Here is a 25,087-nt window from a genome sequence, read left to right as displayed (position 1 = left end):
GGGTGGTAGTTTCCATTTTAGATGCTTCCAGGAATGTAATAGCCTGTAATACTACGAATATGGCTAATGTTTCTTACTATATTGCTTTTGTCTATGGCGCCCCCAACCTCCCAGGAAGACAACAAGTATGGAACTCCCTTACCTCACTGTTAGTTGAGCATAAAGGGAATTGGTTACTAATAGGAGATCTCAACCAAATGGAAAACAAAGAACAAAAACTTGGAGGATCAAACAATAGCAAAGGGGCGGGGAAATTCCTAGACTGGGAATTGCAGAACAACATTCTTGATATTGCCTATCATGGAGTCAACTACACATGGACTAACAATAGGTCAAATAAGGATGCAATATTTGAAAGAATAGATAAATCCTTATGCAATATAGACTGGAAAACCAGTATCCAGAAGCTTCGATTTGGAATCTCCCAATACTCTTATCATATCATAGTCCATTGATACTTCAACTCCAAAAATAAGCCAATCAAAAGAAGTTAGGACCCTACAGATTAGAAGCCTGGTCTCTTGACTATGACGAAGTGAAGCTTATAATCCAACAAGAATGGATAAATAATTTTGAAGGATCTAGCACTTTCAAACTGCAGAGAAAGCTGCAAAATACTCTAAGGAAAATAAGGACTTGGTGTCTTGATTGTAAAAAGAATAACAACATCGACTAGGACTTCATCAACAACAAGCTCAACAAAGCTCAAAAGAGAATTGAATCTACAGACCAAGCAGATGAGAATAATAGGCTAATGCTTAAAGCAAGCATAGACGACAAAGCTACTTACTGGAAACAAAGAACAAAATCAAGATGGGACACTCTAGAAGACCAAATAAACTACAAGCTTCTTTTACAAAACTGTAAAGACAAGAAACTGTAGAAACAACATTAGAGCAATCAAAACTCCAGAAGGAAACCGGTGTACCAACAAGAGTGAAATAAAGGACCTATTTCTTGCTAATTTCAAAGATCTATTCAAAAGCAACCTCCCAGAAGTCAACGTCTCCTCTCCTAATGATCCAATACTGGAGCCAACGCCAATACTCACGGAAGAGCATATCCAATTCTTATCTCAACCATTTTCAAACAATGAAATCCAAGAAGCAGCTTTCAGTCCACATCCTCTTAAATCTCCAGGACTAGATGGTATGCCACCAATTTTTTATCAGAAAAACTAGGAGGAAGTCAAACATGATGTGGTGAATATGTAAGATCGTTCCTTTCAGGAGGTCATATCCTCAGGAAGCAAAACCATATGTTCATCACTCTAGTCCCAAAGAATGAATGTCCGTAAACAATCAACGAATTCAGACCAATAAGCCTCTGCAACACTTCCTACAAAATCATCTCCAAAACCCTGGTTAACAGACGAAAATCCATACTAGGAGATCTCGTCGATGATTTCTAGAATGCCTTTGTACCGGGGAGACAAATGATGGATAACTGCTTTGTCTCCCATAAGATTATAACCTGGGTGAGAAAGAGGAAGACATGGAAAAACTATGCAGGCATCCTTAAAATAGACTTAAGCAAAGCCTATAATAGAATTAGATGGGACTTTGTCCATGCTATCCTAAGAAAAATAAACTTCCTAGAGTTTTGGATCAAATGGATAATGCAATATATCACAATGGTCTCATACGCAATTCTAGTCAACGGAGAAGCTTCTGAAAAGTTCTATCCAAAATCAGGCCTACGACAAGGTGATCCCCTATCCTCCTATGTGTTTATCTTATGCATGGAAGTACTCTCTCGAAACCTTTCCAAACTTCAAAATAATAAAGAACTGCAAGGCCTGAACATTGCTAGGTCCGCTCTAGAAATCTCCCATCTTTTCTTCGCAGATGACGCCCTAATCTTTTTTAAAGCCAAGCCAGTAAACTGTTGGGCAATTATAAAAATAGTACAAGAATTCTGCCAAGAATTAGGAGAAATGGTCAACTTTAACAAGTCTCATGTAATCTTCAGTCCTAATACTTCCTCAACCTTTGTCAGAATGATGAGAAATCCTTATGAGTGGCCAATAAATTGCATATAGGGACCTATCTGAGTTGTCCTATGGAAGTTGATGGGAGAACATCCTCTTTTTTCAATAACATAATCTCAAAGACTACAAACAAAATCCTTTCATGGAAATTTGTCAATTGCTCACAAGCAGAAAAGCTTATTCTCCTGAATACCATTATGACCAACCTACCCTCCCACATTCTCTCAATCTACCTCCTCCCTATAACAATCACAAAAAAAAACTCTCCTCAATTTTTCTAAAGTACTGGTGGTCGACCAAATTTGACAAAAAATAATATATTGGAGATCCAAAGAAGTTCTAGAGAGACATAAGCTAAATGGTGGCTTAGGACTTCGAAATATCAACCACATAAACCAAGCCCTTATGTTTAACCAAGCATGTAGAATCCACAAAAGCAAGGGCTCTCTCGTTCATAGACTCTATGTGGCAAAATAGAAAAATGATCCTAGTAGCCTTTCTATAGAAGATTCTAACCGTAGGAATTGTTCCTTCGCATTTAGAAGTCTTCTCAAAGCTTCTGAAACGTTCAAACAAGGATTAAGGAAAAGATTGGGAAATGGTAGGAATATCAACCTCTATTCAGAAGCTAGGAATGACAACAACAAAACAATTCCTACCATAATAGCCTCAAACAGCAATAAGGTTGCAGACTTGATAAACGAGAGCGGTAACTGGAGAACAAACCCAATTTGGAACTCCTTCTCAATTATGGATGCTCAAAAATCTTGGCAACTCATATCCTGAAAGAAGGAACCAAAGACATCATAGATTGGAAGTTTACTTCTTCAAGAAACTACTCAACAAAGTCATGTTACTGGTTCTTCAATAAGGACCCACAAATCGACCAACTAGAAAAACAATTCTGGAAATCAATCTGGAATTCAGACTTTTTCCCAAAGTGGAAACACTTTCGATGGATAATAGCTATTGAAGCAATACCCACATCGTCCAATCTAGCTAAGAGACAAATTTATGTTGATCAAAGTTGCAAATTCTGCAAAAAGGAGCTGGAAGATGAAATCTTCGAGAATTGTGAATTCACACAAAGAATTTGGGCGTCAACTATGGGTATCAAAATCACCAATGCTATGGATACCCCAATCAAAGATTGAATTCGGAACTTCCTGAATTTATTTAGAAAAAAAAAGGGGAGGAATTTGTCGAGCTACACAAGAATTTCATTGCAACGCTTTGGAGTATCTGGCTACATAGGAATGAGCTAGTGTTCAAAGGAGGAGCTCTGAATCCCATGACCATCATGGAAATATACAGAGAAAGCAAGAAGGAACATGTTAAAGCAACAAGAAATTAGAAAAGAGACAAAAGGCGAGTCTACATAACGAATAAACAAGCACAAGAGTGGAGCACATGACAGCCAAACCAACACATTATACAGGTCATATGCACAGATGGTTCATGGAAAGCAAAGGAAAGCAAAGCCGAAGAAGAATGAGTGGCAAGCTGCAATTGCTTGGACATTGCAAAGCGGCAGCACAATAACAAACCATAGTCAAATAATATTCGCCATCTCTCCACTACAAGCAGAAGCTAAAGCAATCCTACAAGCAACAAATGACTTCCAGTGGAGATGCACAAATATCCAAATCAAGACAGGCTGCCAGGAAATAACCAACTCACTCAAGGATCAATCTTCATGCAACAAGGACATAGTGTCAATCATCAAAGAACTAAAAGAGATTGCTAATACGTTCCAGCTATTCAAATGTACCAAAGGCAAGCTACAAGAGAATAAGTTAGAGCAGTTCATGTACTAGCTAATGGAAGAAGAATGAACTAATTATCTTGTTTTATCCGCTGTAAAAAAAAAAAATAGTTGAAAGTGAAACAAATTTAATAGGTGCACCCTACTCTGGCAGCACAATAAAATTTCCAGCGAAATCAACTCGTATAAGTGCCACCAGCCATGAACATTGAGCAGCGGCACTTCGTCTATTAGATTATGTACAATGGGGCTCTCCAACTAGCTCTCCAACTAGCTCTCCAAGGAGAGAGAAAATGGAGAGCCACCTCTTACCCAACAATGGGGCTCTTAGGTGTGTCTTGGGTGTCTCTCCATGGAGACACTTTGCCAAAGGGCTCTTGGGGTGGAGAGATGGCTCTCCAATGTGTGGGACCCACTTTTTATTGTAATTACTAATTCATTTTTCTTTTTCTTCATGCAACTATTTAATAATCTTTTCTATAAAAATTAAAAAAAAGATGGTAATAATTATTATGTCAACAAGTATAATTTTCCTTTATCTATAAAATGAGCCTAATATTAGATATTTAAAAAATTAGTTTTTCATGTTGTAGGTTAATTCTTCATTCCATGCCAAATTTATGAAAATTAAATATTAGCACTCATAATTATATTGTTTTTTAAAAATTCTACTTTGCTTAAATTATGAAAAAGATTAATTTATAATTATATTTAATTTATATAAATAACTTAATTTATATAACTTTGATCATAATATGAAATGAGGTTCATTTATTGACATGGGGACCACAAAATAATGAAAAGTTGAATGGAGAGCTCTTTAAAGGGTTTTATTGTTGTTGGGTGTTTTAAACATGGCTCTTGAGAGTAGCTTGAAGAGAGAGAATAGGAGAGAGAGTGTGGAAAGCTAGTTGGAGAGACACCAACCATTGTACATGCTCTTACGAACTTTCTTCTATACATATGGTATAATATAATTTCCCGCCTATCTCCCCAGAATCATTTCCATTTTTCCCGCTTTCGCCCAAAAATCTCTGAAACCCTAAAAATGGGTCAGAAACAGCAACAATCAATCGATTCAACCTCCGACCCCAAGAAGAAACGCCGAGTTGCAATTTCTCCCATTGGTGAGCTTAATCGCACCTGTCTCTCTTTATTTTTCCTCATACGTCCTCATACCATTTTTTCTAATTTTCTCTCTAATTTTCTTCAGATGCCGGTGTTGAAGCAAATGACTGCATTCAAATCTTCTTCGGTATGTTTTTTTTTTTCCGTTTGAAAAATTATGTAGTTCATGGTTTAATTAAATCTTCTGAATTTACATTTTCGTTGCTTTTTATAAATTGTATAAAGAAGCAAGTGAAACTGAAATATAGCATCTTTAGTGGCGTAGAATTGAGTTTGAAGGCCACGTTTATTGGTAGATTAGTGGCATGTAACTGAAATATGTTTGGTTTTGCATATCAGTAGTTTTGGGAGAGATAATTTTAGGGTTTTTAGATAATAGTATTTTAAGTTTCGGAATTTCTTCGTATAATCACCGCCTTTCTTGATTCCAGTACCGTGCTCTGTTCGCATTATTTCTCTTTAATATTGGCATCTCGTGTAGATGATTGACTGATTGGTAAACTATCAGTTAGCTTTACCCAACATATGAGATAGCATTTGTTTTTATTAGGACTATATGGTGGTGCAAAATGCAATTCTCCAAGCATATGAAATATTCTATGTGTCCTTGATTAATTGTTATGCTATTCAGAGTTTCCAACTCTCATAATACCCAAGGATTTGGAATAATATTTTACCGAAATACTGATGTAGAATACAGGAAGCTGTCCTTTAATGGAGAAGATTAGGAGCTTCGAGAATTCAACATTCAACCAAATATGTTTAGAGAGAGAGAGAGAGAGAGAGAGAGAGAAATGATGAGAGTGTGATATTGTTGTTATTATTATTCATGATCCCCAATTACAACCAACATATTGGTATTTATAGGCTAAAGTTAGTTAAGGAGCTCCCGCCTAAAAATGGGTCTAATAACAAACTCTATTGTACCCTACATCATACTTTCCCCCTTTTTAAAAGAGACTTGACCTCAAGTCTAAACTGGAAAGGTTGGAAACTGAGCTTCAAAAACAGAAGCCAACAGCCAAGTAGCATCACTAGGAGGCTGATCTTCCCAATGAACCAAATACTGCACTTCAGCAAGATTGTGACGTTTAATCACCCGTTTGTCAAGTATAGCCAAAGGCTTAAAAACATGATCAGTAGCCACACCATGAAGCCATGAAGGAATATGAGGAGCAGCACGCAAAGACCCCCGGAAAGGCTTTAATTGAGAAACATGGAAGACATTGTGAATCTTGACAGAAGAAGGGAATGTAAGCTTGTAGGCAACAGCACCCACAGTATCTGCCACCTGAAAGGGACCAAAATACTTGGGAGATAGCTTTTGATTCACACGAGCTTGCACAGTAGATTGCCTATAGGGTTGAAGTTTCAGCCAAACCCAGTCCCCCACAGTAAAGGACCTCTCAGATCTGTGTTTGTCAGCCAAAACCTTCATCCTGTGTTGAGCTTTAGCCAAATGAGTTTTTAAGGAAAGAAGCATAGCATGCCTCCTTTGCATAGTCCTATCCACAACCTCATTAGAAGATTAACCAGGGAGATAAGGGAGGTAAACAGGAGGAGGTTGGTTATAGACTATCTCATAAGGGGTCAACTGAGTAGCAGTATGATAGGTAGTGTTATACCACCATTCAGCTAAAGCAAGCCAAAGAGACCAATCCTTAGGATGTTCACCACACATACATCTCAAATAGGCTTCCAAGCACCTGCTTAACACCTCAGTTTGGCCATCAGTTTGAGGGTGATAAGCTGAAGAGAGTAAAAGCTGAGTACCTTGTAAGGTAAACAAAGCCTGCCAGAAATTGTTGAGGAACAAAGCATCCCTATCACTAACAATGGATTTAGGCCAGCCATGTAGCTTAAACACTCCATCCAAATACACGTGAGCAACATCAACAGCAGTATAGGGATGATGAAGAGCAAAAAAGTGAGCATATTTGCTCAACCTGTCCACAACCACAAAGATGACCTCCTTACTCTGAGACTTTGGGAGACCAGTGATGAAATCCATGGAGACTTCAGTCCAAACCTCCTGAAGAATAGGGATAGGCTGTAGAAGTCTTGGATAGGCTGAAGGATCATATTTGCTAGCTTGGCAAGTTACACAGTGTCTCACAAAGGAACTAACATCTTTGTGGAGACCTTTCCAAGTAAAGAGAGTTTTAAGCCTGCGTGTGGTAGCATCCCTACCAGAGTGGCCTCCTTAATGTGTCCAAGACAATATAGCTTGTTTGAGAGTCTCACTAGGTCCAATCAAAATTTTTCCATGCTTTCTAATTAGGCCATCATGAATGTATACTGAGGAGCCACTGATTGCTGTTGTTGTAAAGCATGAAGCAGATTCAATAAGGCAGGATCCAGTTGGTAGCTGTCAAGGATTAAGGAAGGCAGATTAGATTGCATGGTAGTCAAGGCTAAGCAAAGAATTTCAGGATAAGGCATCAGCTACTACATTCTCTTTGTCAGATTTGTAGTGAATTTCATAATCATAGCCCATCAATTTGGAAAGCCAGAATTGTTGAAATGGAGTACTAATCTTGTGCTGTAGAAGCCATTTAAGACTCTTTTGGTCAGTATGGATAATGAATTTCTGACTAGTAAGATATTGTTCCCACCTCTGAACAGCAAACACTATAGCAAGTAACTCTTTCTCATAAACAGAGAGTTTCTGCCATTTGGGACCTAAAGTCCTGCTAATAAAAGCCAAAGGATGATTATCTTGCATGAGCACAGCACCAATGCCCTCACTGGAAGCATCAGGTTCTACTATAAAAGTCTTGGAGAAATCAGGGACTCCCAGAACAGGTGAAGTTACAAGAGCTAACTTGAAAGCTTCAAAAGCTGTTTGAGCTGCATTATTCCAGACAAATGCCCATTTTTTAAGTAGCTGAGTCATAGGCCTGCTAATTATAGCATAGTTTCTCACAAACTTCTTGTAGTAGCCAGACAAACCAAGGAAACTTCTAAGCTCTTTGACTGAAGCAGGTACTGGCCAAGCTTGAACTGATGCTATCTTAGAAGGGTCATAGAAGGGTCAGTGGATACTCCTTCAGCTGAGATGTAATGCCCCAGATACTCCACTTTGGAGGTGGCAAAAGCACATTTGCTAGGTTTAGCAAACAAGTGATGTTGTTCCATTAATTGGAACACTGCTTCCAAATGTTGCCAATGCAATGACAAACTAGGGCTGTAAACTAGAATGTCATCAAAAAAGACCAATACACACTTCCTTAACAATGGCCTGAATACATAATTCATCCATGATTGAAATGAGGCGGGAGCATTAGTCAAACCAAATGGCATGACTAGAAACTCATAGTGGCCACTATGAGTTTTGAATGCTGTCTTATGAACATCAGCCAAATGCATTCTCAGTTGGTGATAACCTGCTCTCAAGTCCAACGTAGTGAACACCACAGCACCTCCTAGCTCATCAATAAGTTCTACTATAGGGATAGGAAATTTATCCTTCACAGTTCTCCTATTAAGCTCCCTGTAGTCTACACACAATCTCCAAGAACCATCCTTCTTTCCCACTAACACCACAGGATTTGCAAAAGGACTAGAACTATCCTGTATAATGCCATGAGTAAGCATTACCTGGACTACAGTTTCAATCACATCCTTCTGTTTAAGGGGATATCTATAGGGTCTAGGGGTCTGCTGGGAGGAAGGGTAGTAGGAGCTTCAAAAAGAGGTTTATATTTATCTAGAAGGTTAAGCAATTCAGGGTTAGCATCAAGCTGGGTGATAATAGAAGAGAAATTGACAGGCACACAAGCAATATCATGAGAAGGTATGGAAGGTGGTTTGGCTACCTGTAAGAAGCATAGCTGCACAGTGGTAGCAGGAGAATTGACCATTTTGCACTATAGATCCCTTAACTGTCACCACTTTGTTGGAGGACAGCCCCTGAGAACATGATGTACACCATTATAGTGAAACTCCATTCTAAGATTATGAAAATTCCATTGAACTGTTTCCAATGATTGCAGCCACTGAACTCCAAGGACCATGTCACATCCCCCCAGAGAGATTAACATAGCATCTGTCACAAAGTAGGTGTTCTGGAGCTTCCATTTAAATTCCTTACACATAGATTGGCAAGAAAGTGTGTTACCATCTGCTACAGAGACAGATTGAACTGGCATGGAAGTGATACAACATCCTAACTTCCTTGCAAGAGATAGATCCAGGAAATTATGAGTACTCCCTGAATCTATCAAAATGTGAAGTGGTTTTTTACCAACATAACCAGTCACTATCATGGTATTATAACCAATATTGCCAAATAAAGCATTTATGGAAATGTGAGGCTCATTTTGGAACATCTCAATTGTATTCTCAAGGCCTTCTAACCAATACTCCTCCTCATCAAGGCCTGGAATCTCAATGGTGAACAGTTGAGTTTGCTGTAAGTTACACTTATGACCTCTCTCATAAGGTGCATCACAGAAATAGCATAAGCCTTTAGCCTGTTTATCTGCTCTTTCAACTGGAGTCAGATATTTGGTTGGTCTATAAGGTCTTGAAGCAGTAGGTTGGTGTTGTTGTGAGGGTAAAGGAGTAGGTAGCAAAGGCTTAGTGTTAGGATTTGGCAACATCATAATTTTCTGGCTAGGAAAAGGCTTGGGTTGGTATTTGGAGGTGGAAGAAGAGGTAGCTTGAATAGTAGCATTCTAGAGTCTAGCATACTCTACTGCAGCAATGAGAGTATCAGGTTTGAAAGCTCTTACAAAATGCTTGAGGTTAGATTTCAAACCTCCAATGAAACTGTCCATGAAATATTGCTCAGGTAACAATGGATTCCTTTGCAACATCAATCCTTTTAAGTTCTCAAATGCATCTAAGTATTCATCAATTGTACCAATTTGTGTCAGTTTATTGAATTCCTCCACTACATTACTCCCTATTTCTTCTTTAAACCTCGAACATAAATCCACCACAAACTCCTCCCAATCTACCTGTTTCCTTACAGTTATATAACTAGTGAACCAGGATTCCGCCTTACCAATTAAGTACAGACTAGCAAGATCTACCTTCTGATTATCAAGAATCTTGCATAATGTAAAGTACTTAAAAGGATCCATCAAACACCGGAAATTCAATTTTAGGTACAAAACCTAAAGTTTTACCTCCTGGATTTGCTGAAAATCCTACAGATTCTTCTCGTTCACCATTGCCACCATTTCGCTCTGCACTACTATTTCTCAGTAGCTCCAGCATCTCCTCCATTTGAGTAGATTGCGCCAACATTTTCTGCTCTAATTCTAGCAATCTTGGCTCCATTGATGACTTCAATTGAGCTACTGTTAATGTTTTACGTTTCGCCAAATTATCTTTATCAGACTTGTTCAGATAAAATTCAAACTAACAAGATAAAATGGTTGAGTTCAGGAGCGAAATTGCTCTGATACCAATGATGTAGAATACAGGAAGCTGTCCTTTAATGGAGAAGATTAGGAGCTTCGAGAATTCAACATTCAACCAAATATGTTTAGAGAGAGAGAGAGAGAGAGAGAGAGAGAGAAATGATGAGAGTGTGATATTGTTGTTATTATTATTCATGATCCCCAATTACAGCCAACATATTGGTATTTATAGGCTAAAGTTAGTTAAGGAGCTGAAAGTTAGTTACAACTAACTTTACCGCCTAAAAATGGGTCTAATAACAAACTCTCAAATTGTACCCTACATCAAATACCTTTGGTAACACTAGTGTCTTTCTATCCTTTCTCTATCGCTCTAGTTGGTTGGGGATATCTGAAACATCCAATCAGAAGCTACTACTTATTAGAGAAGTCTGAACAATTTTAGGACAACCCACATAAAATGTGATTTAATATTTTTGGATCAAGGTATCACATTTTGATTTCATCAATAAGTTTTAAAAAGGTGAGAATCAAGTAGCGCCTTAATGGTAAAGTTTCCCACTTTCCAACCAACTTACATGTTGGGGATTCGGAGTTGAGTTATCCCTCTTGCAACCTCAGGAGAAGTGCTATTGTGTGATTTCCTAGGTAAAGGTCCACTATGAGTTTCTCTGTAGGTTGAGATCCCTTCCTCTCCTCCAGGCTCAAGAGGGATGTGCCCTTGGGGATAAAAGAGTAAGTGAAAAAGGTTTTGAAGTGTTAAATATAATTAAATAGGCTACTTGCCAAACATGGTTTTAACATTGGTGACTTGATGCATCTGAAGCTCTTAACCAAGAAACTCATAAAAAGTAAAGTTTTGAATTGCTTCCAAACTTATGTGATTTTGTATTCACAAATCCAAGCAAGAAGCTCGCAAGTGACTTCAGCTATGTTGAAGTTTTTACTATCTTGTTAAAAATGAAGAATGGCCTATAATGTTGTAACAGCTTTTTTCATGTTAAATATGGAAAAATTTCAACATTTCACATCTTACTCTCAAACATGTTCAGGCTAGATATCTGTCAGCATATCTAGCTAGTGATGTGGATAACATACACTGTTGAATTGTCAGTATCTACTGCAAATGTCAATTAGGAACATCATTCTCAACATCTAACTGTCATTGTCTGCAGTCTTTTAGGAGACATTTGTAAATTTGGAATTGTTTTTGCCTGCATATATATTCCATTTAGATTGAGTTTGACAAACCAATGAGAAGCTGGAGTTACTATGAAATAGTGAAGATTTGAACTTTTTCCATGACAAGTTTAATAGCTGTTTATAAGCTATACATTATGAAAATGTGATGAAATAGTGTAGGATTGTTAATGTACAAATTGGTAATGCATGCAAATCATTGAGCATTCGAAATTGTGTGTTATGCATAACCTCCAATCTTGGTCAGGTTCTCTGACATGGTTTGGTCTAAATGGTTGTTTCTTTTTTTTTTGTGAAAATTCTAGTTGCCAGCAAAGACGAGGCAGAATCAAGGGCTGGATATCAGATTGATCCTATTGATCTGAATCACTTTTTTGGTGAAGATGGAAAAATTTATGGGTACCAAGGTTTGAAGGTAACAATTCTTTATCCTGCCTTTTCTTTTGAGAATTTAATCTCTTTATTGGCAGCAGGTGGTGATGAACTGACATCATTAGGGCAGATTAGAGAAGAAGATTAAGAAGTAACATGGACTTGAATGATAATTTTCTGGAAAACAGTAAGATAGAGATAGTGTTTACAAGCTTTCGAGAGGCTTGCTCTCTTGAAAAGAACTCTTAAAAGTTCACCCACACTATTACTCAATATTCAACATGATTTTCCCCTCCTTAATCTATTCTGTTTATAGAGAAACTTCTTCACTAACTCCCTAACTTATTCTTCAAGCTACAACTAAAACTAATTAATTATCAAATACCAAAATAACCAGTCTCCCTAGGCTAGTCTATTACACAGGTGTGTTTCATAGAAGTTGTGTTGCTATGCCCTTCACAACAATTTCTTAATGTGTGATTTCAGATTTCTTATTGTGTCTCCTGTATATTTGTCTGTTCGAGTCCAATATTGTTTTTCGTGTTGCTGAATTTTGTGACTGGCCACCTAGTGTATATGCCAATAGCACTTGCCAGTCTTAGCTTTTGCCTAGCCTCATCACTTCCAACATCTGCTAAAAAAAGGAAAGAAAAAAAATAAGAGCTCGATATCAAGACTGATATCGTAGAAAAAGCAAGGGATGAGAGACGCATCATGTGCTCTTTCTTTATCTGATAAATGTCCTCTGAAAGTTCAATGTGTTCAAACTATAATTGCCTATTTATTGGTAGTCTTTGTTGTAAAGTATGCAATGGGGTTTAATCCTGCCTTTTGAATTAAGCAGCATATCTGTTTGTATCTGGTTCTTGTGTAATAAGGATGAACAGCTCACATGAGTGAGATAACTTCTTTGGCTTGTTTTGTGTCTTGAGTCTGAGGAAAAGAGCTACAAACCGGATGTAGTTGTATCACATACTGCGATGTCTGTGGTTCCAACCCATATTTGTAATTGAATCCTGCATTTGCTGATCCACTTTGTTCATCTTTCTTTGCAGATTATTGTTTGGGTTAGTAGTGTGTCATTTCATGCATATACAGATATCAGTTATGAGAGCACATCTGATGTAAGTCCTGTTAAGATTAATATGTCGAAGAAGGCTTTGAGCTTCTTTCCTTTTGGAACTATGTGGTTTTTTCTTTTCTCTTATGCATCTTGGTTTCCTGTTGCTTCATTCAGAGAGGGAAAGGCGTTACAGACCTCAAGGCTGCTCTTCAGGTACCCTTGACTGCTTTCACTAAGAATTGGTATTTTCTGTAGCTCCTTGGTTGAATATGCTGATCTTTTTTTACAGGATATGTTTGCTGAAAATCTTGTTGAGAAGAAGGATGAGTTCCTTCAAACTTTCTCAACAGAGAAGCATTACATTAGGTATGTCTAATCAAATGCCGCTGTTCTTATGTGCATAAATATGGGGCTCTTTTGCATGACTATGTTCCTTTATCTGAAACCACGATTCTTAGCTTATCCTGCTTATTTATCTTTTTATTATTTTACAGATCAACTATCTCCAAGGGAGAGGTACTGCTGCAGAATGCCTCTAATGGCAATGGTCATTCACATGCTGATATTACTGATGTGCAGGTTCATTTCTTGTTCAATTTTCACCATTTTTGCATAAGAGTGATGAGTTTCGTACATATGTTGAATAAAGTAGGTGTATTAAAATCTTTTGAACAAATAATCTCATTAATGGCTATTGGCTAGTATGTTCTTTAAGCTGTTGACGAGCTTGTTGAACACTAAAGCGGTAAAAGCACAAGGGGCTATGGAATTTGCTTTATGAGATCTCAATAGGCCTTTCTGAAGGACTTGCTTTATCATATGTAACTAGGGAAATTCATGACTATACTTCCTTCTCTATTGTTTTGGTTTCTTGTGGGGTATGCTATCTTCCCGTATCTTTTCACCTTTTGGATTCCCTCACCTCTCCATTGAAAAATCATGTGTCTTATTGCCGTTGATGTGCTACTTCTTTTGTCTTGTCCCAACATTCTTCTTTTCCCATTAGTAATCTTTTTTGTATTATCTCTCAGGTGATTCGCTTTGTCATGGGCGACATGTCTGCCGGGCTTCTTTACAGCCGATTAGTGCCTCTTGTTCTTCTTCTAGTTGATGGTAATTATATCAATTGTCTTGCTCTACGTTTGACTTGAGTAGTTTACTTTCATATGTTGGATAACAATCTGTTATATAATTGTGTTTGCATGGCCAACAGGTAGCAATCCTATTGATGTGACGGATTCAAGTTGGGAGATGTATGTTCTGGTTCAGAAGATAGCTGAACCAGAGGGAGACCATCAAAGTAGATTGCTTGGTTTTGCAGCTGCTTATCGTTTTTACCATTATCCAGACAGTTTGCGGCTGCGACTTAGCCAGGTTTCTCTTTTATTCTCATATATCTTGGATATAGACCGGCTCACACCTCACAGCAGTCAATACTGAGACTGCATTTTGCTTTATTACTCCAGATACTTGTATTGCCTCCTTACCAACAGAAAGGTTATGGACGTCATCTTCTGGAGCTGCTTAACCATGTTGCTGTATCAGAGGGTGCCTATGACTTGACAGTTGAAGAACCAGTGGAATCCTTGCAACGTCTTCGATATTATGTTGACGTACCACGCCTGCTTGCTTGCAGCGCTGTGCAGTGTGCAGTTAATTCAGCGGCAACACATCTTAAAGAAGCTAATTTGTCAAAAAGATCGCAGGCTTGTCAGCTCCTTCCACCATTGACAGCTGTTGATGAAGTGAGGAAGAGCTTGAAAATCAACAAGAAACAATTTGTTAAATGCTGGGAAATTCTTATTTATCTTGCTCTTGATCCTGTTAACAAGAACATGGAGAACTACAGGATCTTCATCACAGATCAAGTGAAGACTAATGTCATTGGGAAAGATTCAGGGACCAAAGGAAAGCGGGTCATTGACACCCCTAATGACTTTGGAGAAGATGCATTTGTTATGTTCAAGTCTCAAGATTGTGAAGATGGCCATGTTGATGTAGACGAGGATCAACAGAAAGAGCAAGAACAACAGCTGCTGCAAATAGTTGATGAAAGGATAGCAGAAATTCAATTGGTTGCTCAAAAGGTATCTACTACTCATGCATGAAGATCTTGTACTTCTAGGCATGGCATAAAATCATGATAATCGGGTTCCCCTGATTTGGTGAACCTGTTTGGGCATAGGCATTTCGTTTCCTATTTATCAGCTCACCCTTTTTCCTCCTTTTATTCAGTTGTATGGTTGTACTTCATAGAAATGTTGGGTTATTTGAGACGACCTAAGTGTTCCATACTAACATGAGAGGGGCATTCTTCTTAGTTCTTCCTGCCGGATCCATTTAGCGAAATTCTGAGTTGTAAACTTGAAAATTGCTTCTGAAGTTCAGTGTTTTAGAAAATCAAAGTACAATTCGCGCTCACGCCTTGTGTTTTTTTTTTCTTTTAGCCCTCATCTATTCTGAAAATCTGCTCTATCTTGGGAATGTGCTCTATCATCTTTTTCTAGTTTTTACAACTGTTGCGAAAATTGTGAGTACATTCTGTTGAGTTCGTATGTTATCTCTGGGAATGTGTTACTCCTAATTTGTCTCATCCGTTTTGCTACCCCCCTTTTGCATTAGAATGATATTAAATCCCGAAAGCTACCAAATAGAAATATTGCTCTTTACCTTCAATTTTTGAGAAATGGTTTTTAAGAAGATTAATGTCGCTCATTATTCTGAATTTTCTGAGGTACGGTTTCATGGAATTATGTCTTCGATTTTTCTTCAAAACTGGAGGCCTTGCAATGTAGATATACAAAACCAAGATATGTTTAAGTTTGAGTTGTGATTTTGGCACTTTGATAAGTATTAGCCGCACTCCTCTATGTGAGACTTTAGAGCACAATTTCCATTTCAATATGCAGAGAGGGAATTTCGAATGACAAATTTTAGGAGTGTGTAAATTAGATGCTGCAAATTCAGCGTCCATTTTCCTAGAGATTTCAGGCAAAGACAGAAAAAAGAACCAATTCAATCAACAAGAGTGGAAGAAAAGGGGAAGAGAATTATTCCACTATTCAAAAATTCACTAATTAAAGCTAAATCTCTTTACTAGACAGTCATGCAATCACTTATAATAACAAGAGGAGATTAGTTATAAGGTGTGTCCAGTGCCTAATATCTGAAGTCTGAACTGAAGGTACAGTTTCCAATCATCATAACAGATGATGAGAAGAACTAACCTTAATATTCATGTTTTATGTGATCATAAAGCATTTTTCGCATCCTCCGGTATCGCTTTAGAACTTCCTGTCTACAGTTCTCAATTTAGCTAGTAAAAGATGGGCAACTTAAGAGCAAGTAGAAGAGTGGACATGTTTGTTCAACAAGGTACATCGCTTCTGTGTTACTCACAAACTTCATTTTACCTCAAACAGCAACATATATATCAACACTTCCAAACTTCATTTTGGGCCAAAGTTGTGGAAGCTTTCATAGAACCGAGCCGGACACTTAAGACACATGCTCACAATCCGAGACAACTCACAAATAGCAAGTACCAAGTCCAAGTAACATATGTTCAGATTGAACCTACAACCAAAACTGCTCTTCATTTATCCCAATGCAAGCTCACTTTCATCTAGTTCATGGGTTCCAAAGAACCTGCTCACCCAAGATTCTTGCTCACAAGGACAGTAAGACTGCTTCAACAATGACAATAACAATAACAATAACAGGCAAACAACAAACCAAGGAATCTTCGGACATTCCAGCAAAAGTAAAGGACTACAAATCCTACCAGCAGTGACTAACATTAGGCATTACTCCTGCAACTACTAGTCTACTGCTTTGTAGCTAAGGTACTTACTATTTCATGATATAGGATTGATTTTTGATGTTGCCATAATATAGGAAGTATACCTCCAACCGGTTTCTCAACTCTGATAAACTATCCCTCCAATGTCACAAAAAATGGCGAAACTAGTAAATGACATGCTTTATAACATCAGGAAAACAAGTGAGAAAATTACCATAATTCATGAATCTAATGAAACCCATAATTTCGTGCCTCATATCTCAAAAGTAGTACCATGTAACTCGTTCATAGTGGGTAGGTAATTACTTGTAGGAAATCGTATCCTATACATGCGTGGAAGAACCATCCATTTTACTCACTATCATTACACACATCTAACAAGTAATTTTACAGTTTCACCAAAGTAATCAGTTTTCCCAATTTGGATTCATCTACAAATAACAATCAATAAGGACTTTCATTAAACACTTGTTCTGCACATCACAAACACTGAATCACCACTGTATTATCATCATAATTAAGACAGAAAACATTGCATTAACATTCTCAATTTACCAAATCACAACATATAACGCTAACTTAAGGATACCCAGAAACCCTAACCCTAGAAATCAAAAATCACTCAAACTTCTTAACAAGAGCAAGATCATTAAGCATCTTGTCAATAGCTTCATCATCAAGATCTCTACCTTTATCTTTAAGAGAAGGGACCATAGCAATGGCTTCCTCAACAGTTTCAGGGCAAAGATTACCAAGAACACCGAGCTCGAATTCGGCTAATTGATGGCGGCTAAGGATTTCCCTAACCTGTCGAACAGCATCTTGATTTTTGTAGCGGCTGAATCGTTTGACGTATTGCAGAGATTTCTCGAATACTTGAGGCATCTGATTTAATGGGTCTTCTGATACTTGTTGAAGTTGCTCTAATCTGTGCTCCAGAATCATCGCTACTTCTCCGTTCATCAAACACTTTGCTTTCACGAAATCTTCTCCCAGTTTTAGCTCTGCTGCGTTCTCTTCTTCTTCTCCTGACATTTTTTTTTGGGGCTCCTTTGGTTCAGCAACTCGGATGGAGAAAAGATGAATTGTCCTATATAGGATTGGGAACCCTCCTTGCTCCTTTTATCGGGAAAACATATTTATAGGTAGTTTGGGCTAAATTTAATATCATACGTTCATACTCCCTCTAGGTTTTTTTTTTGTTTTTTTTATATGTACATAATGTACAGAAATATTTATTACTTTATTACATATTTAAAAAGAAGTCACACAATAATATTGACTTAATTTATCATATTACACAAAATCATAAAACATGAAGTATGAGCGGTGATGAACAAAACTTACCAATGAGATTTGCGAATCAATTTATATGTTTGTGAACACTTCCTTGTAAATTACATTTGGTGTATTTGCACGCAAACAATGTTCTTTATCAAATATAAGGATCTCGAGACTTATTTAGCTCGTAACGCTAGAAACGACAATATTAAATTGTCCATGGCTAAAAACAGATATCGAAAGATACATGCCTACGTGAGACAGAATTTGTCCTTAACTTTTATTTATAGTCATAGCAAAACAAATCATTAATTAAAGGAAATTGCCGTCTCTGAAATGTTATAGGAAATTTAGTGAAGTCGGACGGGATTAGTGTCGTTCTTGGGATAAATATTTTTTCTCCGGCATTCCTTCTGGAAATAACAGTAACTTCCCGTGCATCGTGCATATTGCACGGTAAATGTTTTGTCTTATAAATTGAAGATTTAAAGAAGTTTGTCCTAAAATCATGGTGGTTAATATTAACTTGTGATTTAAGATTTCATAATCATGTATTGAGATTATTTTAGAAACCGACTTATAACCCGTGTGTTCAATAGTTGATGTAGTTAATGCCATGGTGAATCACATGACCCACCTATATTTTTTAAAAAAAGTTGATAGAAATAGTATTTGCTCTGTCTATTGCTTCCCATAGACTCTCAGATAAAATCACAATTCGCACCACTAATAACACTCAGCCATACGTCGGCTTCAGCAACCACTTATGGAAGTCTTATTCTACCTTCTTTAACCACCGATCATATTTGGTCACCCACTAGTAGTTGTCCACTTAGTCATGATTTTAATTTTATACTTATGTAGTTGCATATGGGGAATTTTTTCTTTTATATACTTAAGATTTTATGTTATTTCTCCTCAAATTAGGGTGAAGATATTTAACCCGTTCATCTATCAAATAGATGATATAAAAGTTAGGAATAAAAAATTAGGAATTTAGATAAATGTAAATTTTAATTTGTTATTAGACCCGTGCAATTGCACAAAAAAATTTGTTCCATAAATTTAAAATTACACTAAATATCATGACCACTAATCAAACGGGACAATTGGTATATGGTGAACTTGTGTGGGCCAAAACGCAGCCCAAAAAACATAAAACGCGTGAAACTAATGTACATTATCTGCTTTTCAATGAAGATGTGAAACTAATGTACATCAACTGTTCACCAATGAACATCGATATCGACGATTCTCTTTTCTTAACCTTCATCTTTATGTTTCTTAGTTTGTTTATTGCAGATATTTCTTTGTTCATTTTGTCTATTCATTAGGTTGAGTGGTTGTTCATCAGATATTTTCTCTTATGTTCATCTATTTTTTTTCTTGTTGTTCATTGCTGATTTAGGGCATGTTTGGCAAAACTAGTGGTTTTAGTAGGTGTAGCTGTTGGGGGTAGTTGTAGCTGTTGGGGGTAGCTGTTAGCTGTCTATTAGTAGTTGTTAGCGATCAACGATTAAATTAGTTGTTTAATTAGAAGTGTTTGGCAAAAGTAGTTGTTGAAATTGTAAAAGACAATAAATGACATTTATTCTAATATGAAATGAACTACAACAATTTCATATGTTCGTTCAATAGTTAAATTCAATATTTATTTTTTCAAAGAAGTTACACAAAAAGGAGTATACGACTTTTTATCTGCTCAAAGAAATGTATAAATCTAAGAAATATTCAACCCTCGAAAAATTTATATTACTAATTTTACTAAAATACTTGTAAAATATATTATCTTTAAAATAAATATTTAAATTACATCTCTGCTATTGTAAAATAAACAGTAAATTGCCATAAAATAAAACAATTAATAAACAATAAAAGGAAAAAGAAATAAAAAAACATGTGTGAATAATTCTACCTATGCTATTATATTTTTTATTTGCTAGATCGCTACCTCTAAATCTCAAACGTTACTTGTAATAACTTTCCACAATTGCTAGTCATAATCTACTCCAACCGCTATCCGCTACTACAACCATTACCTTACCAAACACTCATTATTTTCTTAAGTAGCGGTTTAATCTTGTCAAACTTCTAACCGCTACCTCAAACGCTAATGCCAAACAGGGCTTAGATGTTCATTAAGTCTCGTGTCATATTTTTTTGTTCTTTTACTTAATTTTTTATTGTGAATACTAGGTTTTCGGCCTGTGCAAAATGCACGGAATTTTTTTATTTATAAATTTTATGATTTTATGATGTTTCTCCCGAAATCATGGTGTGAATATTATATCGTGATTTAAACTTTTTATAATCATATCGTTTATTAGGAATATTTTAAAACTGGTTTATAACTCGTGCGTTCAATGACTGATGTAGTTAATATTATAATGCGACATTGACTGAAAAATTATTTGCTCTACCAATTGTTTCACTTTGGGGATCAAATAAAATCACAATTCGCTCCACTATTGGAACTCAATCATGCAACCACTTCATGATCTCCCACTTTCTGTAGTCCCCAATTTCCACAGTCTCGCTCACCCCCACTCTTTTGTTGTTTTGAGATCCCGTGATCTTTATCACAAATAAAAATTTCAAACCCTAATATTGGTAACTCTTGATATGGCTAAGTGAACCCGTGCAAATTGCATACCAAAAATGGAGATTTAAACGTAGCTAATAATTATTATATTTAATTGAATCTTTTCCTGAATTTGGGCAATATAATATTTAAATAAAATGGAGATTTATTCAAAAAATTGCTACATTCAATTAATTGAATCTTCTGTTATTAAATAAAAAAGTTCCCGTTCAATACCAGATTTATTCGAAAAAAGTTATCCAAAAATTTTGACCAAGGATTCATCGAACACACTTGATATTTTCGAAAATGGAGAAAAAATGAATTTGATTGTGTAGCATCCCCACAATTTATAAAACGTCATAATAGCCTTTAAGAGCGTCGCGGAAGCGTACTTAAACCACTTGGAGCTATCACATGGTACAGGTGCCGTTTTAGTAACAACATACTTACTTAAGATTTAATAATTATAATTAATGTTATTACAACACCACCATCCATTATCTTTGAAAAGATCATTCAAAATACATATACAATTACAACATATATTAAGTTACTCTCCAAAGAGATGAAGATCAACTAAGGACCAATCATAACAAAAGACTCCACAAAGTGACGTTGTCCAAAATGACCATGGCAAAACAAGGAAGTAGTCATTCCACCTCCTTTGACCTTCCTGCAATCAATTATAATCCTGCCCCCACCAGGTCATGTTCAAGAACAAATATCAACAACAGTTGAGTACAAAAGTCCACCCCTAAATTCATTTTTGGTGGCTTGCACCTTATGTGGATAAGTTATGTTAAAATCAATATACTTCACAATTAGAGTGTTAACTATAATATTAGGACTACTATTCTTGTACAAAAGCTTTAGAATAATAAAACAAAATGTGCATCATGAAGATCACCACTTAAGTTATTCAAACTCCTTTAGGTCAATATCATTTAAATACTTGGGTAAAGAGAACACGAATAGAGAGGGACTCTTTACATAAGAAGCCGACTATTTCTAAACTAGTGGAGGTCGTCACCCCATCGTTTTAAATTCTTATGCTTGCAAGCCTTAACTAGGACATGTCCCACTTTTATTATTTGCTGGACTTCACTAGTAGAATAAATACTTATTGTTGCGGTCAAAAGGTGGCCTATTGCTGTGGTTTTGGGCGCGCAACAATTAAGGGGCAGCAATAGGTAATAATTATATTGCTGCGGTTTTAAACCGCAGCAATATTTGAACATATTGCTGCGATTTCTGAATAAAACCGCAGCAACATACTTATTTTTTATCAGATTTATAAAGCATATTGCTGCGGTTTCTGGGGAAAATCGCAGCAATATGCTGTATTTAATAATAAAAAGACATATTGCTGCGGTTTTTTGAATAAACCGCAGCAATATGTACTGGTACAGGTAAATTTTTTTTTTTTTTTTTTAACATTTTACCATCAAATTTGAAAGCCAAAAAGTCTAAAAAAAAAAAAAGATTACTTATTGAAACTAATAACAAAAAACTATTATACAAAATTCAAAAACATAAAAAATACAAATTTAAATATATTATTACTCTTATGGCAAAGGAGGCAGTGAGGTTAAAGATAAATGTACACACAAACCCACCTTCAACAACAAAAATATTTAAGGCAACAATTACAAAAATATTATAACTAGTAAAATCATACATAAATAATTACAAAAATATTCTAAGAACAACAACTACAAAAATAACAACCATTACAAAAATTAAAAAAATAACAATATCCTGAAAACTGGAACGAATTGTTACACCGAAAACTGGAACAATTACAACGAAAACTAGAACGAGCCACAGCCACGACGAGTGAAAACTGGAACGAGGCACAGCCATGACGAGCTACGGCAAACGACGAGCCACGGAACACGACGAGCCAATCTGAAAAAATCGATCAGAATTAATAAAAAAAGAAAATAACCGATCTGAAATAATAATAAAAATGAAAAAAATACATAAATCTGAAAAAATCGAAATGAAAAAAAGAACGAGAAAAGATAAAAAAAGAAAATGAAAGGAGTATTCGATCTGAAATTTTCGAGCTTATGATAACGAAGAGCCACGACAAACGACAAGCCACGTCCATTTCGAGTCTTCATGAAATCTTCGAGATGACCGAATGGCCGACGAAGAGGAGAAAGATCGCGTGAGGGAGGCGCATGAGAGAGAGGAGAGAGATCGCGTGAGGATCTGAGGGAGGTGAAGATAGTAAGGTTTGGTTTAGGGTTTGAATTTTATGAGTGAGGGAGGCGCAGCAATGATGGATGCGTTTTCGCCTGCGCATATTTCTCTGTCGCCATGGTTGAATACAGGAGGGAGAGGCGAAGAATTGAGAGTGAGAGGAGAGAGAGAGGCGTGAGAGGAGAGGAGAGGAGAGAGAGTGATGCGTGAGAGGAGAGTGAGAGGCGTGAGAGGAGAGTGAGAGGCGTGAGAGGAGCATCGTTTTTTTAGGGTTTAATGAGAGGGTGCGATTTTAGACATCATTATATAATATTGGGTTTTTATATTGCTGCGATTTTTTATAGAAACCGCAGCAATATATTAAAATATTAATATTTTAATGTATTGCTATGGTTTCTTTAAAAAACCGCAACAATATAGCTGGTCAAAGTAGTCAATTAAATTTGAAAAATTATCCCGTTATTATCTATTGCTGCGGTTTTGGCTGGGACCGCAGCAATACGTTTATTTTCGATTTATTATTTTCTTTTGACGTGGTTTATTGCTACATATAGGTAAAACCGCAGCAATATAGCCGCAGCAATAAGCAATTATTCTACTAGTGCTTCACCCACCCAATGAGGGTTCGGAAGGAGATCATCCATCCTCCAAGGATTTTTCTTGTTGCTCATACCGTACCCTAATTGATCTCGGCCTTTACCCAAATGATTCCATAATTTACTTACACAAATAGTTTTCATGCACATTTTATTAATACCACTCATGTTCAAAGAAAACATATTCATCCATGAAGGGGAAGAAGAATCACGACTACCATAATTTTACTATTGAGTGCAAGATTTGCATATTCTCTTGAAACATTTGGTTTAACACTAATAATGTCACGTACTAGATAGGTGTAAAAATATAAGAAAATAATCAAATCTTTATTGTTAGTGATAACCCTATAAGTTCTTAATAAGATCTTTTAAACTTTATTAAAAACATTAATTTAATTTGAACATATGAAACTCTCGTCAGAAAAATTATTACAGCACAAACAGTGAGTTTAAAATGTACATAACTTTCTACTCAAAACTCCAAATCGGGAAATTTCAAAACCTATCATCAAGAACTTTTTGTTATGAACATTTTCTCATGAAATAGGGAAGGGATAAAAATCATGTTTCGGGGGTTAAAAATGCAATTACAGTAATTGGTCATTTCAAAACTGAAAACAAAATTTATCAATTCGCCCCAATTCAAATAGATTTCCTTTCTAAGAAGGTTCCTTCATAAAAATCGAATAGAAGTAACAATTTTCCTAACATGACAACAATTTCCATCGTTTGATAAACATGCATGCATTTACTTATATATTCATAACATATTTCAAAATCATATATTAACCAAATCTCTTATTTTCACTATACTAGTGTGATTTTCTTCCTCTCTTGAATGGATGAATAATAAATATTACTTATAACTCAAAATCAATCACATGCAAATATAACCATGGTTCAAAATCTTACATGCATGTACTAATTTCATCAATTTGGTTCATAAAATCATATTTGTGATACAATCCATCATATTTTCACCAAGAATAAGAGAGAGTAATAGAAAGAGGGTATTCTTATGTACCTTAATTCTTCTTAGATTATTACTTGAACCTTTCTCCTATGTTATTTAACCTTCAAAGGCTTCAATACCCAAGTACCTACATAATTTCATCAATGCATGTCATCAATACCATGATCTAAACCTAAATCCCAACTTGAAACATACTCTTTTACTACTTTTGACTTTCTTACCTTTCTATGGGGATGGTTTCCGCTAAATCTTCTTGTATTCCTTCAAAAGATCTTTACTTCAAGTCTTATTTTTCTGTAAAAGTTGCATTTAAACACTAGATTAGGTTTCCTCAAAGTGATTTAAAAGAATGAACATAAAAGAAGAAGAGAGAATCAGTTAACAAATAAAATCTTGTCGGAAAACCAAAAAGATGTTAGAGAGAGAAAATGCTCCCCAGCCTGCGAACCCTAGAAAAAAGCCCCAATTCAATTCCCCTCTAATCCTCCTTCTTGAGTCTCTTCGTATCCTCATCTCTTCAATCATTATCTATGTTGCCTTGTTGCAGTGGAAGATTAAGCGTCTTCTGGGTTGGTTGCATTTAGTTGTAACTCAAATCCACCCTAGTTTGGCTATAATCAATTTCCCCCAAATCAATTTCGTAGCTTCCGCCTGTGTAAATCATTATCTCGTGGTTTGCAGTGCAATTATGACTTTGGGTGGAGTGCTAAGCTTATTAATCTCATTCAAGTCCTCCCCAGAAGACTTTTA

General features: G+C 36.3%; 2 protein-coding genes across 2 annotated transcripts; one reads left to right on the top strand and one right to left on the bottom strand.

Annotated features, from left to right (window-relative positions):
* Nucleotides 1-4,716: 4,716 nt before the first annotated feature.
* Nucleotides 4,717-15,386, top strand: LOC104899324 (histone acetyltransferase type B catalytic subunit). Its single transcript, XM_010686497.4, has 10 exons — nt 4,717-4,882; nt 4,969-5,010; nt 11,761-11,870; nt 12,883-12,951; nt 13,065-13,103; nt 13,180-13,256; nt 13,385-13,469; nt 13,922-14,003; nt 14,104-14,264; nt 14,357-15,386. The coding sequence occupies exons 1-10, from the start codon at nt 4,804-4,806 to the stop codon at nt 14,996-14,998; spliced, it is 1,386 nt and encodes a 461-aa protein (XP_010684799.2). The 5' UTR covers nt 4,717-4,803; the 3' UTR covers nt 14,999-15,386.
* Nucleotides 15,387-17,124: 1,738 nt separating this feature from the next.
* On the bottom strand, nt 17,125-17,819 carry LOC104899323 (DNA-directed RNA polymerase II subunit 4). The gene has a single exon (XM_010686496.4). It carries the CDS (start codon nt 17,725-17,727, stop codon nt 17,311-17,313), a length of 417 nt encoding a protein of 138 aa, XP_010684798.1. The 5' UTR covers nt 17,728-17,819; the 3' UTR covers nt 17,125-17,310.
* Between the last annotated feature and the right edge of the window lie 7,268 nt (nt 17,820-25,087).

The sequence above is a fragment of the Beta vulgaris genome, chromosome 7 (genome assembly GCF_026745355.1).
Source record: "Beta vulgaris subsp. vulgaris cultivar EL10 chromosome 7, EL10.2, whole genome shotgun sequence".
Lineage (NCBI taxonomy): Eukaryota > Viridiplantae > Streptophyta > Magnoliopsida > Caryophyllales > Amaranthaceae > Beta > Beta vulgaris.
Note: the sequence above shows the minus strand (reverse complement) of the source record. Positions and strands in the feature narration are given on the sequence as shown.

Excerpts from the sequence above, each read along its gene's own strand:
- LOC104899324 (XM_010686497.4), top strand. The coding sequence starts at position 4,804 with ATGGGTCAGAAACAGCAACAATCAATCGATTCAACCTCCGACCCCAAG. Across the intron at positions 5,011-11,760 it reads CTGCATTCAAATCTTCTTCG|TTGCCAGCAAAGACGAGGCA; the intron begins GTATGTTTTTTT and ends TGAAAATTCTAG. Across the intron at positions 12,952-13,064 it reads GTTATGAGAGCACATCTGAT|AGAGGGAAAGGCGTTACAGA; the intron begins GTAAGTCCTGTT and ends TGCTTCATTCAG.
- LOC104899323 (XM_010686496.4), bottom strand. The coding sequence starts at position 17,727 with ATGTCAGGAGAAGAAGAAGAGAACGCAGCAGAGCTAAAACTGGGAGAA.